Genomic DNA, 12,871 nt, shown 5'->3' with positions numbered 1-12,871 from the left:
CTTTTCATCTTTGCTATCCTTCTCCTTCTGCTCTTCACACTTGCTAGTAGCAGCCGAGAAGGTCCGCCACTGTGCTCTTTGAGCCAAAAGTGCTCGCCGGCGAGCCTGAGCTCTAAGGCACGACGAGCAGGTCCATACTGCTGCTGTTGCTGTTTGAGATCTTGCCATCCTGCTACAAATCAATGTGAGGCCTTTGAAACAGAGAAACAAGCATAAATCAGAAGGAAGGTACGAGGCACATATCTACTCGATTTGATGAGGCAATTGCCACATCGAGACTTGATTTGCCGGGGTTAAGCCGGCCGACGAGGCTCTCGGACAATTTGCAGGAGCAGGAACAGGAAGAAGGTGTGATTCAGATCATCGTGTACTAGTAATTCGTATTACTCTGTGCTTCCAATCTTTTCTCACAGCAAGCCTTAGTCTGTGTAGAAAGTCGAGTATCAAGGGCAATCTTGAATCTTCATATACACACACAAGACGCGCAGACCGTAACCTCTACTCCGAGCTTGAGTAGCGATCACGACCTACCACATCGACCTGAACCCTATCCATCTATATGCCTCCAAAAGGTGTCTCGACGGCGGTGCAGCCTGTTCGCCTACAAACAGTATCGCGACTCCGAGTACGCCATCCTGACAAGCAAGAGACGAATCCTTGTATAGGTCCAATGACGGCCATGTTAAGTATGTTCCGTACCTCGTAGCCTTCGTCAGTTGCTGATATTCCATCCCAGGTTGCTGGCAATCATCAGCTAACTCCTCCAACACTTCCGGATGTGCACATCTAGAGAAAGCTCTTACGCAATGTATGGACCAGAAACGAGACAAATCTCAACACAAGTCAGATATAAATTACCATCTGGGTCGGTTATGGCCGCAAATCAGGGGCCCACAGAAAAGAAGGGGTAGTTTGGGCTAGGCAGTCATTGAATCTATCAAGTTACTCGTTGTCAGAATATAGCATCAAGAATAGCTAGCCCTCACTTTCACACTATCCAGATCGAACTACTGGGACCGTTGAGATCTAGGTCTGATACGGAAAATTGGCACTTTGGAACACTACCGTGGCCTTGCACAGCTGGTCGTACCTTGTCACTCCATCTCAAAATGTAGGAGGATTTCTCGATGTAGTCTCAAAAACGTTCAAGCAAAAGACAGACACGCAATCGACCTTCGAAGAGCCATACTCAGCAACTGGCAGTCCACGTCCAGCGTTGGCCCTGTATTATCATGCCATCGAATTCAAAGTCAAGCAGGCTTGGTTGCCCAATCTTGTATAAACTCCTCAGCAAAGTATTACCGGGACAGATTATGAGCGGGCAGCGCACAAGGGCAATGGCGGCACACAGTGAAATCGCAGAATCAGCTGCGCTATGAAGACCAAAATCTACAGTCGACAAGCCAGATGTTGAGTCCAGCATAGTCGGACCCAGGAAGGCAACCCTACTAGGAGCAGAGAGCGCAAATCGGGTAAGCCTCAAGGGGTGTTTCTAGGAATCTTTGAATTGGTGTTGTTATATTCTTCTGTGTACCCTTTCCAGCACGGGGACGTCGAACGTTCTCATCCTATTTTGACGGTAAATTCGCATCGTACGCGAAGCACTTAACATGTTCAGGCTTCCCCGCACATACAGATTCCAAGACATCTTATCTCCTTATTACAAGATTCTGCATCCATTCTGCTTTTGCTCAGCGATGACTCCATGCTCTTGTCGTCGGTCTCTCGAGTTTATTGACTGATCAGCAGTATGACTACAGTTACATCCGTCGACGTCATCGTCCTTGGCGCAGGTCTCTCTGGCCTCACTGCCGCCAATTCACTCGAACAGGCTGGCCACTCCGTCGTCGTCCTCGAAGCACGCAATCGTGTCGGCGGGAAGACCTGGTCAGTCGACCCCTGCAATGACGGCACTAATAGAGTGGTAGATGTCGGCGCAGCCTGGATCAATGATACCAACCAATCTGAGGTTTATGCTCTCGCCAAAGATCTTGGTCTCGAACTTGTTGTTCAAAACACAACTGGCTATGTGATTCAGGAAGACCTCAGTGGTCGTCTATCCACATTTCCATACGGCCAGGCGCCAGATGCCGATGCACTAGCTGAAGCGGATGGCCTATCAGAGATGTTGAGGATTCGGCAAGCTTTTGAAGATGTATGCCAGACTATCGACATCCACAAGTCAGCTAATGGATCAACGCCAGAAGCCGTCACTTTAGATCGACTCAGCCTTAGGGATTGGATCATCAGGAATAGCGAAAGCAGAACAGCGTTAGCATCGGCTTCAGTATGGACGCGCGCTATGCTCGGCCTGGAACCGGAACAGGTCTCAGCATTGCATTTTCTCAATTATTGCAAAAGTGGTGGTGGGTTATTACAAATGCGCATGGATACGAAGCATGGCGGGCAGTATTTAAGATTCGTGGATGGGACTCAGAGCTTATCAAAGGGATTGTTACAGAGGCTGAGACCAGGCACCGTGCATTTAAACCAGAAAGTGAGCGAGATCGACCAGTCGGCAAATAGTAACGGTTCATCTGTCATGACCAACGTCTTCACAACAGCCATGAACTCCAACCAGCAAAAGCACTACCTCTGTCGAAAACTGATCCTCACCCTCCCCACGCCCCTCTACAAGACCATATCCTTCACACCTCCGCTCCCACCTGCGAAACAAGCCCTATCCCGCTCCACAATCCAAGGCTACACCAACAAAATCATCATTCTCTACTCGTCCCCATGGTGGCGGCGCGCAAATCTCTGCGGCCTCCTCCAATCCTTCGCCGGTCCCATCACCGTGACACGCGATAGTTCAGTCGACAAAAGCAATCAATTCTCCCTAACGTGTTTCCTCGTCGGCAAGTTCGGTCGTGACATGTCGCTCCTCGCACGGACTGAGCGCTTTGAGAAGGTACAGAGACATATCGAGCGCGTTTTCCGGCCTTTCTGCGATAAGGCGGGTGTAGAGATTGAAGTACCATTGACGATCGTGGAATATGAGTGGGTGAAGGATGAATTCAGTGGTGGATGTCCGGTGCCTGTGTTTGGGCCTGGAGGGGATATGACCAGGTATGAGGGAGTGTTGAGACAGAGGGTTGGAAATATGTATTTTGCGGGGACGGAGACGAGTTATGAGTGGAAAGGGTATATGGATGGGGCTATCAGAAGTGGGAAAAGAGTTGCGAAGGAGGTGGGTGAGGCGCTGACACAAGAAAGAGGGAGTGAAGGGTTGAGAAAAGCCAGATTGTGACTGAATATAACACGTAATCCTCCATTGCATGGTAGCAGATCGTCGTGATCATGGATGGTGTGCTGTTCTTTTATCCTGACACATCCTAGAGTATCTACCAAAATTTTGAGCCATTCACTTCTTAGGCTGCGACGTCCGATGCTCGTACACTTCCCGCATGCTCATTGGCAGCAGCCTTGGAGCCTCTGAATACCTTGGTGCTAAGGTCGAACACTGGCAGCGGGCACGGCACTCCTGTGCTGGCACATGCTGTGATGATTGCCAGATACCATCCCATAATGACGCAAACCATGCCAAATCCACCTGCAATCTTGAACAAATAGGCTGCATATGCAAGACCCTCTGCCGTGGGGTTCTGGCCGACCGTGAATTGTCCAGCGGCGAAAAGACCAAACAGGAAGAGGAGGCAGCCGAAGATGATAACGAACGGGACGTTGGTACGTAGTGAGCCGAGGAAGAACACAAAAGAGACGAGGACCATGACGACGTAGTAGAGGCCGATGCCTGCGTTGTACTCGAGATTGAGGGCGTTCTCAGGTGAAGCACCATACGCCACAACTAATGGATGAAAGGGGTCTTGGGTGTAGGCGCCTTGCACCCAGTGCACACCGTCTTGAAGGTGGTTAGTAGTTGCTAGAGCAACGACGGACAAGACGAGCACTTACAAACCGTGAAGACGACGAATGGGAAGGTATTGCCCAAGATAAATTCTGCCAATCCAGCAAGAACCATGCACATGCCTAATCACTGAGTCAGCATGGTGCTTGCGAGAAGCTGAGTTCGTTGGCTAACCTCCATAGAAGTACCAGATACCGGTCAAAGAGACGAGTGAAGTTGTGTTAGCTCCTTGGAAGCCGCAGAGACAGAACATAGTCGAGCTGAATGGAACCAGGAAACCTAATAGGCCCAGCAACGTTGGATTACCGAGACGCTTCGACAGATCACCCTTGGCTGCTGTAGGCTGAAAGAAGAGCCTCTCATATTGCTCCGACGACAATTGAACTGTGACCTGACGGCTCAAAGAATTGTTTTCATAGTCGTTTTCTGTCTTTGTCATCGGAACGTGTCCGTTTGTAGCTGCCATCGTAATTGTTGAGTGAGATTGAAGTGTTATGCTTGTGGGAACAAAATTGGGACAATTCAAGGTTAGTAGGAATCAGAAAACACAAGACTGCTCTAAGAAGAACAAGAGGAGAGACATATTATGTATGCTGTCACAGTTATTCCACGTACACGGCGCCATATCACCATCGCCGAGGCAAGTGGATGTCATTCTGTTTGGATCGTACTATCGACAGGAGTATATGCACCTTTCAAGCGAATTGACTGTCCAACGTCAAGGATGTCGATGTGGTGACTTGCCATGGGTCGCACTCCAGAAGAGTGGATGGATGTTCGTCCAGCGTTTGAGGGGTAGAAAACGCTCGTGGGCCGAGTAAAGTTCCACATTCAACAAGCATGATGATACAGACAGGCATTCATTGGACGAGGCGCCAGTACCCATTGCTTGGTAGTGCTTGATTCTAGTGCTTGAGGCAAGCCACAAAAGATATTTATTGAAAATGGAGAATGAGAAGCTGGGACAATTGCAAAAATGGTAGCTTTGTGGAAGGAAGTGTCAACGTGGTGACGCACCTTCCCCGGATCTCGCTCCGCATCTGGGCTGCGGACAACGTTACCTGAATGGACTAGCGTGTTTGAGACGCTCTTCCTGGTCCACGCATTCGGTACCACTTTCTTCTATCAGTATCCCAGAAATCCATCCACAACCTGCACGCGATATGTTACATATTGGCCTACGCGTCCATATCACCATTTCATGCTTTCATCAGCACATCCACCAGTCTGCGTTTCTTCTCGTGTCCACTCATAATATCCTCCCCGCTCTTCAAAGCTCTCTTCGTCCCAGTAGACACTAGACAGCGTTTTCGACACCTACCTCCAGAACAGGGGAAGAAGGCTGCCTACCATCACGATCCAGAAAGCGCATGTATTCGTCCAAGATCAGGTAGGACTTTGCCATCAAATTGTTTGGCTCAGCCACAAAGGAAGATTGATGATTGTGTCTCTGGCAGAAAGTCTCGTATTCCTCGTCGGAGATCATAAACTTCCGCACATCTCTCAGTGTCTTGTCTGAATCGTTCTCGCCAGCGACCATAAGTACCTGGAAGCACTTCCATCGAAAAGGCTGCAATCGAGTAATGTGTTCGTTCATGTCCTCGTACATATTCAAGCGGCAGACAACCGTGTTGAGTTTGAACATGATGCCCAGATTTTGACACCATTCCGCGATCTTATACAGTAAGGTGACTTGATCGCCAGCACCACGACCAATTTCGATGTTTCTCTGCTCGTTGAAGGAGTCGCAGGACACTGCTAGAATGTCGATGTTTCGTGCGTGCTTCTTCAACCACTCTTCCCGCACAAGACTGCCATTCGTGACGATCGACACAGACTCCAATCGAAGTTCTTCCTTGCAGTAGTCGACGAGGCTCCCGAGGAAGTTTGGATGCAGAAATAGCTCACCGCCCGCAAAGTTGAGCTTTCGCATGCCAGCTTCCTTGAGGAGACGAAGACCTTTCTTTGCATCGTTGAGGCCTGCTTTGTCGGATGTTAAGGCAGTGTGGAAGCAGAAGCCGCATGATTTGTTGCATTGTCGAGAGAAGTGATAGTTGACAGAGACAGGACGGCGTTTTTTTGTTGAGAAGGTCTTTCGAATGAGAAAAGCAACGACTACGGTAAACACTAACCAGGCTAACAACATCTTGTCTGAGGTTAGGAACCTGCTATATGTTCAAAAAGACAACGAAGCCGATGTGAGGATGTTCATTTATGGACGTGGGAGTAAGGTAGCAAGCATGATCTGTTTGTGGCGAGTGGCAGCGCGCAAGCACTCACATCTTAATAAACTGCATGCGACAGGCATGCTGCCATCGGGACGCTTGCTGGAACACGATTTCCAAGATATTTGCTTGTCAATCATTCTGATCAATGAAGTGTGAAGGTGTGTGCAAGACGTCTGTCTTTGTGCCAAAGTTAGGCAAACCTGCTCTTGAAGATTGTGCTAGAACACAAACTGTTGGAAGAGATAATATAAAACCTTGCCCTCAAGCCCGTATTCATCCTTTCTCAATTCTTTCCCAAAGTGCAGATACAAGAGCATGGCCACCATCCCGAATCTCGTCTACGTGATCGGTAAGCTTCACACTGAACATGACTTACCAACATTAATCGCTTCTAGGTTGTCCTGGAGCAGGCAAGGGTAATCTCTGCTCCAAAGTAGCGCCAGAGTTGGGCTGGGCACACTTGTCTGTCGGTGATGAGCTCCGAAGATATGTCAAGACTCATTCTGGAGACACAGCAATCGCAGACTGTGTACAACAAACGAAGCTGGTACCTGTGGAGAAGTTAGCAGAGATAATGGAGCGACTCCTACGAGCTTTCAAGAATAAAGGCTATCATGCTGTTATCCTTGATGGGTTTCCTCGACGAGCTGATCAGATCGCACTCTTCGATAGTAAAGTAAGTACACACATGCATAGCGGTGATATAGCTAATGTACTGGAGTTTGGTACTCCCAGCCACGTCTTCTTCATGGACTGTCCAGAAGAACTTGCAAAACAACGAGTACTGGAGCGGCAAGTGCTCGGCCGGATGGACACTGCAGAGGTCTTTGAAAGACGACATGCTGAGTTCTGCACGAACAACCCAGAGATTGTGCGGCACTACGAAGCTCAGGAGAAGCTGATCAAGGTAAGCTCAACACTGTAAGAATAAACTAGACTGACCTTTCCAGATTGACACCACTCGCCCAATTGAGGTATCATATTCCGAGATATTCGCTGTGCTGAGCAGGCTATCACTGTTTAGGAATGTCACATCAGTCTATCTCATTGGTGTCTCTGCAACTGGAAAGACGACCTTGACAGGAGACTTGGCCAAGCATTTTCAAGAGCACGAGCCCGAAAGACGTGTTGCTATCATCTCTGAAGTAGCTCGAGAACTCGTCTTATCATCAGGAGTCAAACCCGAACAAATTCGAGCAGGCGAAGAGAATGCTATGAAGTTGCAGAAGCAAATCCTGGAAACACAACTAGAGAGAGAAAACGAGGCAAGGACGAAAGCGGATCTCATTTTGTCGGACCGATTCGGAATTGATCCAGTAGTGTTTGCGATGAAGTATGGCAGTGAACAGAAGAGTCGAGCTCTGTTGGATTCAGATGCGTGGAAGGTTTTGCGAGAACGAATGACAAGAAGCCTGGTCATTCTCTGTGAGCCAGTAATGGAGTGGTTCGCCGAAGATTTAGTTCGTGTTGTCCCGGAATCTTCGAAAGAGGTGTATGAAGTTCATGACACCTTTTGTGAAATCCTGCAAGCACAAGGGATATCTTTCATGCTGCTAAAGAGGTCGATCTTGGAAAGGCAGGAGCGCGTCGATCTTGTGTTGAAGTTCTTGCAAATGGAAGAACCACATGCTCCGAAGACAGCTGCTCTGTTATGAGGCATTTCGCAATTGCTGTCGAGCAAAATAGGCGGTCAACTTACCTACAGGAGGGCTTGTGTCGAAGGCCCACGAATAGCGCTGCATGAATGACAAGATCTCAGAGTCCATCTCTTTGCAGGTCTCTTTTATGTTGATATTATTCCTCGTGGCCATAGTCGATTCCAGCTCAACTTCGCCAACAACATGACCAAAGTCTGTACAATCAAGCACAATCTTAAAACGATCGTCCGCTAACCAGCTTTCGCGATGTGTAGTAATCTGAGCCATCTTGGACAGACCAAAGTCGGCTGGAGGTGATTGTGATAGCCCCGTGACTGAAGTGATATGACTTCTAATCTCTTCCACGTCTTGCAACTCTTTGAATTGGGAACTGTTGTAGTCACCTGCCTGTCGAATTTTCGCTTCCCACTTCCCGCTCCTGTTCCGTATCCATATTCCTGCTCGACACAATTGATCTTTCGAATCGAAGTACGTATCGGTGAATTTGTTGCGGCCGACATGTATCAGGCTTTGAAATTGTGGTTTTCCTCCATTTTGCAGAAGAGGGTAGACGCGCAGGTTAGAGAACTTGCGCTCGACTTCGAGAATACCGTGCTTGAGTGGAGATCCCATCGTCAATGGGTCGCGTTATGCTTCTAATTGGAAGAGGTGATCAGCGGCCTGTATAATGAAGTTGTTGGAACAAAGCGCAACGCATTTGAGGGATGGTCATTGTGCGCAGTAGTTATTGTACTACCACGCCGTTTGATTCGATGTTAGTGACACTGCACAACCCAATGCTGTGTTCGACTGCTGTTCAACTCAGTAAGCCTCAATTGCGTCTGCTCGTAGTATTCTGATTTCTACACTAGATAAAGGAGATGGCCATCTTCGCGGGAACGTGGACGAAGGCACCGGTTGCCGACACAGCAGAAAAGCCATCCGATGAGTTTTGTGTGTTGTTGATTACGAGATCACGCTGTGGCTTCATGAGACAACATTTTGGTGAAGGAGTGTAACTAATTTATCCATCTGCAACTGCTGTCCAATGGCCATGAAGTGGTCTCTTGAAGAAGTAGGTATGGCGAGCACAATCATTCCGACCTTGACTAGGAGCAATCTTGCTATATTGCATGCAGTAGCAGTGCAATTGTTCAAGGCGATCTCGTTTCTAAGAAACTGTTTGATATTTTTTGGATGTGACGTGCTCAGAACGATCGAGTGCCATGTCAGCAATAACTGACCACAGGCTTCAAACGAAGAGCTGCTTCTTTCACTGGTGACGGCTGCTAGCCGACACGGAGTGCAATATTGCGAATCGTTCCTGATCATTGAGCAACCATGTCTAGATACAAGTCGACTCGCGAATTCACCATCGGATTGCTCTAGAACCGCACTTTTGATGACCAGTGGTTTCCTGTAAGTCGTCTGGCTGAATCAACCCAAGTTGCAGAATCCGAACAAGAGCGGATGGGTATGTCAAACGGCAAGCTCGAGAGGACGAGCAAGAGATGTCCTTCGAGACCACAAATATAGCCTTGATGGCTGCGTGTCCTAGTACGATGAGCAAGAATCACTTCCGGGAGGATCAAGATTGACAGGATGACATGCTGCGTCACTGGTAAGTCACAAGTTCTTAGACGCATACTGAGGTAAACGGTACTGGCAAACAAGCGTATGCAACAAAAGGTGTGTATCTAGCTTACAGCAGTGGATCTGCCAGTTCCCTACCATACCACTTGCAATCAGAATAGCCCGCAACGCCCAGTATTGCATGTCTTACGCTTCACGAAATTGCGACCAGGAAGTCCTTATTGCCATATATACGTGCAGCGCTGCCCTATTACAATGGGTCAGTGTTCCCGCCTGAAATGCTTGAGGCAGACTCTTCCTCTCAAACACCTCCATACCTTTACTCAGATCGAGTCAATCGAATTCTTCTGTATATAGGCAGCTTCAATCCGCCTCATCAGGGTCATATGGCCTTAGTGAACGCCGCCATCCAAGAAATGGCAATGACTTCAATGTAATTGCTGCATTTATCCATCCTCCAGAAGACGAAACCATAAATTACAAGCTCAAATTTGCCGACCTCTTGCTGAGTTAAGAGAGGAGTGCACGCCTCTGGCAAGTACATTCCAACGATCGGTTCTGGTCATTTTGGAGGCGGCGAGTCTAGCTCCCTTGCACGGTTAGTAGAACGCTTGGCGAACGACGCTGTCAATGACGGGTTCGAGCTCAGGTTTGTGAACTCGATGGGAGATGACCATGCCGATGGTATCGCCACAATGCCAAGATATGGTCCTGACCAGCGCAAAGACGCAGTGGTATGCGATGCAGGCAAGACATCTGTTTTTGCCACTCAGTTAGGTGGAACGGTGGTATTACGAAAATTAGACGACTGTTGCCCCTGGAGACCTCTAGACGTCGACGAAAAGAGCTCTGAGTCAGCGTATCAAGAACGAAATCAAGCTGCTTAGACTAGGCAGCGATGCAGCAACCGAAGGTACTGTCAATGCTCAACATTTGTGTCCACTGCAAAGCCACTGACACTGTCATGGGTAACACATCTAGCAGTCCAGATCTCCTGTATGACCGCATGTACGGAGATGCTTTACAGGTGATGCAGGGTGTTCAAGTCTGTCACGTGGAGAGAAGAGGTGCTGGCGAGATGTGATTTAGTTCAACTCCTCAGGAACGTCAAACTGTCAGTTCGACTCCTATTCGACAAGCCTGGAAGGATCATGGAGATTCGCACGCCACAGCGCTTCTGCAAGCGGTCAAGAACGTCGTTCTAGCTCCAGAGCTCTTTGTGAAGGTGATGGAAGGACTACGAACGAATGGAGAGGCTCATACGATGAAGATGCATTCGTGGCTTGGCCAATTGTCTCGATGCAGTCAGTCTCTTTTGTCGGTGCTGGCTTGCTATTTCAGCGGCGTTTAGAACTGAACGGAGCTTTTCGTGGCAATTGGCAAGGACGAAGAACGATTTCTCACTACATAGCTCAAATTCCTAAATCACTCCACCAACTCACACAATCTGCATATTCTCCCTCAACGGTCCCGCCGTAGTCACTTCCGGCGACGCCTCAAAATCACTATCCCCCACCCTCACCACCGTCATCCCGATCCTCGCGACATCGCTATCATCTCCACTAACATCTCCGATCTTCACCTTCACGTTCTTCATAATCCTCGCCCGCTCTATCCCCGTTAGCCCTGACCCATTATCAGGCAGCACATTCTGCAAATAGACGTTATCCCTCGTCAGACTGGACACGTAGCCGAAGATATCAGGGACTAGGATCTTTTGTCGGAGCCAGACGGAGGCTACGGCCGCGAGGAACAGGATTATGCTGGAGACGAAGTCGAGGGCGAGCCAGAGGTAGGAGAGGGCGTAGTGCGGGTAGAATTGGGCGCCTGTGAGGGTGGTGTTGGTCCAGGTCATGGTAGGGTCGAGGCCGTTAATTGGGTCGAAAATGACGGGTTGGAGTGCGGCCGTTGGACTGACGATTTGTTGTGTGGCTGTGTAGTAGGTGTTGAGCAGGGTTCTTAGTTCTGGGTTGAGGTTCTGGGTCGTTACGTTGAGGAGAAGGTCGGAAGCTAAGTCGGTGTTGTAGTTTTGTAGGTAGCTTAGGGTCGTTGCTTGAGCGACGACGCTGTCTTGTGACACGAAGCGATCGAGGAATAGTCCTGCATACTCGTCGTTGTCGAAGAATGTCGAGTAGTTTGTGGCAACCTCTTTTGATGACCAATTGTGGTATCGTACCGCAAGAGGGGTGCAGCCTGTTGCGAGGCAGTTGACTCGCACGTCAAGCAGGGTACTGCTAATGTTGCATACTGAGTGAGCACTGCCGTTGGTCGAGACGCGGTAATCGCCATCTAAAGTACTCCATCTGACCCAATAGTCGAAAGATCGTATCGTGTTGCCGTGAATGTCTTTGAGGGCTGTGGTAGAGGCTGGGGTCATGTTGAGACTAATTCTGGTGCTATCGAGTGTGCCATTGACAAAGGTTTCGTAGGTGGAGAAAGTAGCAATGCTGCAGTTGATGTTGAAATAGCTAGTGGTGTAATTGTAGTCGCCAAGCATCTGCCACCGGGTTGCGTCTTCAATGTTACGAGACGATGTTGCGTAGATGGCTGGAAATTGACCTGTGTAGGATGCATAATGCTGGTTCATCTTTGCTTCGGTCTGATTGCCCACACTCAGCCATCCGTAGTACTTGGGCAATCTTGAATCGTATATGGCGTCGGGACGAGCTTGAAGTATGCTATTGATGTCTGGCACCAAAGCATTGCCGTTGATATCCATTCCAGGTCGTGAAACCAAGGCCTGAGAGAACTGTACTGCTGATGCAAAGCCTACATCGGCACTCTTGAGAGCAGTACCTGTCTGATATTGTCCAGTGTAGCCGGCAAACCAGGATGGGTAATTCGGGCCCATGAAGCCGAGCGGTATAGAGTGGAAGGACTCGGAATTTACAGGCATCAGTTCTCTTTTATTCGCCTGACTGCCAAGGTAGTAAAAGGTCCAAATAACGACAAGACCGACTGACGTGGTCGACCATGACCTCAAAGACCAGATGAGTGTCAGTGTGCTTGTGACCGACATACTGCCTTGAAGCTGTTCGAGCTCAGAGATGTACGAGCCCTTTTGAGCCTTCCACAATGCGTATCTCCGTAGTAAGGTCGAGATTGTCGTGACGAATATGATAGTGAACAGAGTAATCAATTGAGCATTGAGATTGTACAAATTTGCCAATGCAACTGTCCTGGCTAATGGAGGAGTACCTGGGACATATACGGGCACATTCGGTCGCCAAGCAAGGATAACAAGACCTGCTTTGATGACTAGGGCAGCTGAAATAGTCAACAAAGCTGCATCGATAAGCTTGTTGACAAGTCTAGAAATGCGGTCTCCTTCTATGGGAAGAGGTTCTTTGGGCCATGCCTCGATATCTGGTTGTATGAGGTGTGTTTCCTCGTGTCTCTCGGCATTCGAAGGGAGATCCTGTAGCTCAACTGTAGTCACAGCTGTATCATCAATGTCCTTCATTGTGATGTTGTGCTTAATGTACTGAAACCTCAAGGCGACAAGAGGCACCGACAATTCGATGCCGGTGGAATGGCGTCGACTG

The 12,871-nt window shown here is 48.8% G+C and overlaps 5 protein-coding genes across 5 annotated transcripts; 2 read left to right on the top strand and 3 right to left on the bottom strand.

The window, feature by feature from the left end:
- Window positions 1–1,750: 1,750 nt before the first annotated feature.
- On the top strand, window positions 1,751–3,250 carry LTR64_000106 (uncharacterized protein; the record flags this gene model as incomplete). Its single annotated transcript, XM_064894492.1, has 1 exon — window positions 1,751–3,250. The coding sequence occupies one exon, from the start codon at window positions 1,751–1,753 to the stop codon at window positions 3,248–3,250; it is 1,500 nt and encodes a 499-aa protein (XP_064757179.1).
- Window positions 3,251–3,371: 121 nt separating this feature from the next.
- On the bottom strand, window positions 3,372–4,307 carry LTR64_000105 (uncharacterized protein; the record flags this gene model as incomplete). The annotated part of the gene is made up of 3 exons (XM_064894491.1): window positions 3,372–3,862; window positions 3,916–3,990; window positions 4,043–4,307. 3 exons carry the CDS (start codon window positions 4,305–4,307, stop codon window positions 3,372–3,374), a joined length of 831 nt encoding a protein of 276 aa, XP_064757178.1.
- Window positions 4,308–5,165: 858 nt separating this feature from the next.
- On the bottom strand, window positions 5,166–6,014 carry LTR64_000104 (uncharacterized protein; the record flags this gene model as incomplete). The annotated part of the gene is made up of 1 exon (XM_064894490.1): window positions 5,166–6,014. One exon carries the CDS (start codon window positions 6,012–6,014, stop codon window positions 5,166–5,168), a length of 849 nt encoding a protein of 282 aa, XP_064757177.1.
- Window positions 6,015–6,411: 397 nt separating this feature from the next.
- On the top strand, window positions 6,412–7,751 carry URA6_1 (bifunctional uridylate/adenylate kinase; the record flags this gene model as incomplete). The annotated part of the gene is made up of 4 exons (XM_064894489.1): window positions 6,412–6,445; window positions 6,492–6,772; window positions 6,818–7,003; window positions 7,047–7,751. 4 exons carry the CDS (start codon window positions 6,412–6,414, stop codon window positions 7,749–7,751), a joined length of 1,206 nt encoding a protein of 401 aa, XP_064757176.1.
- Window positions 7,752–10,764: 3,013 nt separating this feature from the next.
- LTR64_000102 (uncharacterized protein) lies at window positions 10,765–12,789 on the bottom strand (the record flags this gene model as incomplete). The annotated part of the gene is made up of 1 exon (XM_064894488.1): window positions 10,765–12,789. One exon carries the CDS (start codon window positions 12,787–12,789, stop codon window positions 10,765–10,767), a length of 2,025 nt encoding a protein of 674 aa, XP_064757175.1.
- Between the last annotated feature and the right edge of the window lie 82 nt (window positions 12,790–12,871).

This window comes from Lithohypha guttulata (genome assembly GCF_036872675.1).
Source record: "Lithohypha guttulata strain CCFEE 5908 chromosome Unknown scaffold_1, whole genome shotgun sequence".
Lineage (NCBI taxonomy): Eukaryota > Fungi > Ascomycota > Eurotiomycetes > Chaetothyriales > Trichomeriaceae > Lithohypha > Lithohypha guttulata.
Note: the sequence above shows the minus strand (reverse complement) of the source record. Positions and strands in the feature narration are given on the sequence as shown.